General features: G+C 41.0%; 1 protein-coding gene across 1 annotated transcript in view; it reads right to left on the reverse strand.

The window, feature by feature from the left end:
- Nucleotides 1-3,077: 3,077 nt before the first annotated feature.
- LOC108800898 (alpha-1,4-N-acetylglucosaminyltransferase-like) overlaps nucleotides 3,078-7,212 on the reverse strand; it is a 14,700-nt gene continuing 10,565 nt past the window's right edge. Inside the window, exons 5-6 of the mRNA XM_018572881.1 lie at nucleotides 5,775-6,262; nucleotides 3,078-3,656 (exon numbers count right to left, since the gene is read on the reverse strand). Of these exons, the coding sequence (XP_018428383.1) occupies nucleotides 3,078-3,656; nucleotides 5,775-6,262 (1,067 nt within the window). The remainder of the gene's footprint in view (nucleotides 3,657-5,774; nucleotides 6,263-7,212) is intronic.

Genomic DNA, 7,212 nt, shown 5'->3' on the forward strand with positions numbered 1-7,212 from the left:
GTCAGCATTACAGAGACTACTCTACACAGCTATCATGTCTTCTTCCAGGTCTCTTGCCAAGGCACGAGTGTGCTTTTTGTACTGTTTTTAAGATATGTTTTACAATGTTTAATAAAAGGTTGCTTTAACTTGATCCAGAAGACTTGGCTGATGATATCTTGCAGGCATATACAACAGTTTGGGTCAAACTCCAAACTGGCACCCCTTGAGAGGTTCACTAAAATGGGTTGTTTTTGTGACTGGACAATAATATCAGATTTTATTCCCAATAGGAGCCCATATCCATCAACAATTTCTTTTGTGTTGAATACCTAAAACGCTCCTCAGCACAAAAAGCAAATACAAATAAAAATGTCAACACTTATGCCTCTGTCCTCTAAACTACCTCTGACACTAAACATGGCCCTAACATTGAAATCATTACTTACAGGACTCTACAAAGCCAATTGGTAATGTCATGGTTCCCCAATTATTTCCCCACATAGTAGGATAAAAAAATTATTGAGTAGGCCAGCCGAGAGAGAGACAGTGAGAGAGAGCAATATCTTGGTTTTGGCCACTTGGGAAGGGGCATAGAGGAAAATCCTGCAGGCTGAGCTTGCCTTTAGAGTATCTAAAAGGTAAAAGAAATACCACAAGATACAACATACAAGAGCCAGCCCAAAATTAAATATCAATTTTTATTTTCAATACTTTTATTGAAAAAGGGTTATTACAAAATGATAGACACCTCAGCTATCAAATCCAGTTGCATCTGCACAATTCTTTCACAGTAAATCAATGTATTCAATAAGAGAGTCAGGTTGTAAGCAGTGTTTACAGCTTTATGGCCCATTCCTCCCACCGTAGCGTGTAACTAAGGTCCTGTTCTGTGATTGGTGGAAATCTTACTCCAGAAAACTGTTGTTCCTCCTCTCTTGTGGAGAACATAAGATGAGGACCATTTCCCCCTTAGAGTTAGCTCTGCTTTGAGAATCTTTATTGAGACCAATGCTTAGAATGCAAGGGTTGCACTGACTAAGGAGCACCTACGTCCCTATTGTTCAGGCAAGAAGTTTACTGTCTTTTTGTCAAGTAGTATTTAAAGTTGGGTTAAAGTTCAGAAACAAGAAGAGATGTCTGTGTGCCACTTTAATCCAGCAGTGATGAAAAGGAAAAAAGGCAGGATGAGATTTTTTCATAACGTTGAGAAGAATTAGTCCCCGTTGTGAAGATTTCCACTCTCTTTCTGTCCTGGTGATCCCATCTCAAACATTGGCACGCAGGGTGACTCCAAGACAGAAACTGAGGGAACTTTTGAGGGCCAGACATCAATAAATAAATAAAAGGGGTTTTACCTCGTCTCAGTTGATCACATAGTCATCAAAGGTTCTTCACAACAGAACAATTGCTGAACTAATACAGAGAGTCAGAGAATAAATACCACCCTCACTTCCAGACAAAATGATGGCAATAGGGAATAGGAGAAGCATTGCAAAGTAGCGACAATATAGTGTATGATTCAGCTAAAACACAAAATAAGAGTAGACCATAGTGCAACCAATAAACTCAATGTTTTATTAAAACATACTTACAAAAACTTACATTTAATAGAGCACTATCCCGTGCACACAATAATAGGCCTACAAATCCAATCACTTATCTTTTCCTGTCCTGAGAGCCCGCTGGGGACACTAGTACTACCATTTTCATGTCTCACCCAGCATAATGACATCATTGGTTTTGCACTATTAAATGTAAGTTTTTAAATATGTTTTTTTAAATAAAATATTGGATTTTATGGGTTGCTCTATGGTCTACTCTTATTATCTTTAACTGAATCATACGCTTTATCATCTCTACATTGCCATGGAGGAAATAAGGAAAACATTGAGTTTTCCATGAATAATACAGGCGAATTTGGCATGATCTATAATAAATACGTTTCACCTAAGGAGGTGAGGAGCTTTTCAATTGAGGGTGATGCACAGTTGGAAGCACAGAGGTGCACAATAAACTGGAAGTGGTTGGAAAGTGGAATAAAGGAGATCTTTTACACAAACTGCACTGGAGAATATTGGACAGTTGATATATTGGATCGCTCTGAATGGCAAAGAAAAGTGCGATGGAGCCATCCTTTTCTTTGCCCGATGAAGGGACCACATAAGGTTCAAAAACGTTCCGTCTCTATGTGATACCATGTTTACCTGACCTCAATAAAGATAGTAAGATAAAATGGACCTCAGTGCTGGTGGCTTATTCTTCTACACGTTCATCTGTGTGGTGCCATCCAATGAGCTTCCCAGCACCCACTGAAGCATTCTAAATGGGATTCTGGTCAGGACTTTTGGCGAATCAAGAGTGGACTCAACCCAGTTGATTAACCCAATACAGTTACCTTTAAGGCATGCTAACTGCCAAGGTTTCCAGTGAGGTTATTTCAGCTCTAAACTGAATGTTCTCAAATGGATGGTGTCATAGCTTATCACATGTGTAGCACTATAGCAACTTCAATCCAAAAACAGACTAAGATGGCACTTTTCTTGGATGTACAGGATAGGAGGGTTCTGCTTTAAATGAGCCACATAATCTGTGTTTTTAAAGTCGACCTTTACCCCCTTTCACTAAAAATCAGCTCGGCATGCTGATATGACACCATCATACATTCATTAGTTAAGTAACCATATTTTTATTTTACTTACAATTACTGTTTTTCTACTTCCTGTTCCTCTTAGGCATCAGTGATGTAGCCCATGTCTACGAGCTGCATGTCGGGAAGGTTACATCAGCAGCGCATTGCTGGGAAATCTCATTTGTAACCTGCAAGATCTCAGGGAAAGGAAATTTTTGCCCCTCAGATGATGTGCATGGTACATGTCCAAGTCACATGTGCCAGAGTTCCAGGAAGTAACGGGAGATGGATTCATCGGGCCTTAGTAAAAATAGCCACTTTGAGAGGAATGAGGAGGAAAAGAAAACTAAGGCATGCAAATAATAGATAACCTGCAATTGTCTATAAATATCTGTTTGTAGATGATCATTACTAAACTTTTCTAGAGGGGCCTATTGTTGTTTAATGATAAATGTAAAGTTTCTCCTTAGGTGAGTTTTCCCAAGACATATTCATAGGTGGTAGGGCAGTATTTTTGGTAGATATGTTCCACCAATGTGTTGCTTCCAGGTACCATAGATATACCTTTTTTATTCATGAAATTCCAAAGATGTACGGCATAGGAGTTATTAAAATTTGGCAAATTCTGCCAGACTTCATAGTATTGTCTCCACGCAGGATACGGGATGGGGTAGAAACGTTGAGGGTGAAAATAACTTATGTTTGAACACATGACATCATCCGTAGAGTTAAAAACTGGCAAGCCGCACAATTTTTTTACAACACGTGAAACAACCCCGGGCCCTTGGTGTCCCCATATTTCCCCTCTGTAGTTCTCAACGAAGTTCTCCATAAATTGCCACGCCAACTGGTAATGTGAGGAGAGGCCAAAAACACCGCTACTAGAATGTGTGAAAGCCTCAGTTGCTAGAAAATGGTCCTTGGGTATTGGACGGAGTGAGATGACATCCGTGTCCATGTAAATGCCGCCGTATTTCCACACCAAGGAAAACCTACAGGCATCTGAGAGAACATGGATCCAGTAGATTTCTTTTTTAGGGTCTACCTGGTAATCAAGAAAAGTACAACATAGCATGAGACCAAAACATAAGAACATTTCTTCACATTCCAAATAATATATCAATTAACCCTTTTAGGGGCAGGTGTAGCATTATTATGAACCTGCTAGATAGAAAGAGCAAGCAAGATACTTTCTTGTATAAATAGAGGTATAGACACCAAAGACAGAGACATCATCTTGCCCCATACAAAGCAAGCGGGTTCCCTCTCTAATTTATACCAGACCCTTTAGGTCTGGTAGGAATGTTAGGGGGGACCTTAACGCCAAAGAAATAAAAGGGGTATCCCTTGAGGTTCCCCTCAAAAGTCATACCAGACCCTTTAGGTCTGGCAGGAATTTTAGGGGGAGTCGCCTGGAAAAGCATCTTGTCCCCATGTCGATGAGGACAAGGGCCTCTTCTCCTCAAACCCCCGCCCCCCAATTTCCTGCTCTGCCAGGCCACTTTTTTTTTTTACATTGAGGTTCCCCCCCAAAAATCCTTCCAGACCTAAAGGGTCTGGTATGACTTCTGAAGGAACTCCATGCTTTTTTTGGCATTGGGGGGCCCCTTAACATTCCCATTCCATATTCATTTGTAAATACTACTGCATCCGAAATTAACAAATATTTTGGATTTGTCCGAATTGGCTTTCGATCCCGAATCCCTATAAATGAAATAACGAAACATCCGAAACAAAACACATTGTTTGCCGGCTTACATGTCTAACGAGGGGAATGGAGGATCTCAGCTACGAGGGAAGATTAACTGAATGGAATGTTTTCTCCCTTGAGAAGATGCTATTAAGGGGTAGACATGTGCATTCGGATTCAGACGAACCTGCAAACCAACAAAATTCAGCTGATTCGGCGGTTCGTCTGAATCTGAAAAAACAAATTTATTATAAGCCTGAATATACGAAAACTATATTTGGGCAAACATAAATTGGTCTACAAAACACACGGTGGCCATATTGGCCGCCGGCGCGTTCTACGCGTGCTCACTGCCATCTTGGAGGCGGAGCGCATGATGTCACATGACGGTGATGTCATATGCTGAACGAGCCGTGGGTCACATAGGCCACCAGCGCGTTCTGCACATACCTGCTGCCATTTTGGAGTATATTTTGGAATACACCAAGATGCACTCCAAAATGGCGGAGAGCAAGCGCAGAACGCGCCGGCGGTCAGTATAACCGCCGCTCGTTCTGCAGTTTATTGTGTAGTTTCGGATTCGGAGGCTCGTTGCCTCTGAATCTGAAGCAAAATTGTAATTTGTTTCCTTTGACGAAACAAATGAAAATGTTTTTAGTTTTCATTTGTTTCGTCCGAAACACAAATTGTTGCCGTGCACAGGTCTATTGCGGTGTACATGTTGGCTGTTTGACGCATGTGACAATTGAATAAAAAGTGCTTTACTTCTTGCACATATCATTGAGTGCTGGTGACTTCTATTATGGACTGTACCTGACACGGCGCCATCCGTGTTGTCACTTCAAGCAACAACCTCTTACTCAAGGTCTGTACGCTGCATGGAGTGCAGGTGATTTCGTATTATCGATCATATGTCTATTAAGGTGCAGATATTCACAACAAAGCTATCACAGGTCACTTCCCGATCGTCTTCCTGCAGAGAGCGGTGACTATCAGTATCATTTTCAGAGCCACTAGGGCAGTAATTACGAGTAAATATATTTTTCAATGTGAAAATTCTCAGTTCCCTCATTGAACTGCTTTAGTTTACTGTTTTTGTTGTAGTTAGAGATTCATTTGATGGATTTTGGGAAGTTTTTCTACTTAGTGTTCCTTTGGAAAAAAAAACACCATAAAAAGAGGCTTCTATAACCCTCAGGAGCTATTTTGAAGCCCATTGCGCCCTTAGAAACCACTAACTTCAACCAAATTCAACTGTTCCCCGTTGACTGAAATGTATTTTTACAAAAATCTCACAATTTTCAACAGAACTTTAGAGAACTGAAGACTCTCTATTTCTCTCATCTCTAGAAGCCATTGTATTTTCTACTAATGAGATTGATGAGCCCTTTTAGCAGTAATATTATCCAGCTTTCTATCTACAAGCACCAAAATCGTCTTCCCCGATGGTTCCCCACTTAGTCTCTAATGTACCTTATCAAACCAAGACTTAATCGGCGTGTTATTAAACAATTGGTCCATTCTGAGAGGGAAGAGGTAAACGTTGCCAAAAGGTGACAGGGATGGAAATCGCTCTTTGGCTCTCTTCTCGTCTTCTTCTGTGATGATGTCCTCCAGTCCTTTCATGAAGAAGGCCACCGGTCTGTCGGGGTAGACTCGGGCAGCTGCTTCAATAGCACACAACACCAGGGACGGTGGCTCCATTCTGTCCGTGGTCTCCACAAATAGGATTCCATTTCCTTTTCTTAGGATTGTGTTTGCACTGAAAGGATCGGAGGTTTCCTTTTCTGACAAACTAAACATTCCATTAGGTACTAAGTATTTGTAAATTAGGAATTTCGGGATGTAATGGTCTTTATATTCAAAATAAATTCTGCCAGTGTGGGCCATAGTCACAATCATCATTATTATAGCGAAGATTCTCAATCCTTTTAGACTGGCCATGGAGTACAGCAGCAGAGCTACAAGAAGAAGAGACAGAAGTCATATTAAATATAAAGTTCATATTTACTAAAGGCAATCATAAGAACCTTATTGGGCCAGTGCAACGGGACAAGAAGATGATGTATCACGGTATGCAGTATGCTTTTTCCTGGGTATATCTAAACCTAAGAATAACAATAAAAAAATATATTGTAGCTTACCAATCCTTACATTCGGTAGCTGCATTGGTTTTATTTATTATTTTTTTCAAACTAAAACTCATGTCTATCTTTTACACCATGTTTCATGTTATAACCATATTTAGGGTGTGATAAGAAAACAGTCACATTGCCCCCACCCCCCCACACACACACACACACACACACACACACACACACACACACACACCTTCTAGAGGAGTGTCTGTAGTCCTAACACACTTCCTAATCTATCCTAGGATAACACAGCTACTCCTCAATAGACATCACTGGGAACTTTCTGGATCTTTCCCAGACACTCCGACTAATCAATTTGGCTGCTGGATTTCCAGGTAGCCAGGAGGTTCCTCCAGCTCTGTTGCTGAGGTTTCATGCATTTCAATTGAGCAGATGTCAAAATCCATCTTCCCTCTTGCACATCGAGCCACTGAGTACTCCTGTCCCTTCTGCACTTGTTGAAGTTGTGTGAACATGTTAGGTATGGGGTGCGGCATGGGACAGAGGGAGACGGGCGAGCTGGGAGGGAGAGCTAACTTCAGAAATGTCTAAGAGCCAAAGTCCAGGGTGTGTGTTTCTCTCTTTTGGCACTGTCCTTCTGTTTATGATCATCACCTTCACTTTCAATCTGTGCAGCCTGCCTTCCCTACGTGAAGCAATATGTATGAACTAATCCCCTTGTTCTGCTTTACTGTCCAAACACTGTAGCACCTGCACTGGTGTCCAAAGTATCTCTCTCTCTCTCATCAGCCTAAAAGCACTATATATATATA

The sequence above is a fragment of the Nanorana parkeri genome, unplaced genomic scaffold, assembly GCF_000935625.1.
Source record: "Nanorana parkeri isolate BGI_ZX_2015 unplaced genomic scaffold, ASM93562v1 scaffold2155, whole genome shotgun sequence".
Classification (NCBI taxonomy): Eukaryota; Metazoa; Chordata; class Amphibia; order Anura; family Dicroglossidae; genus Nanorana; species Nanorana parkeri.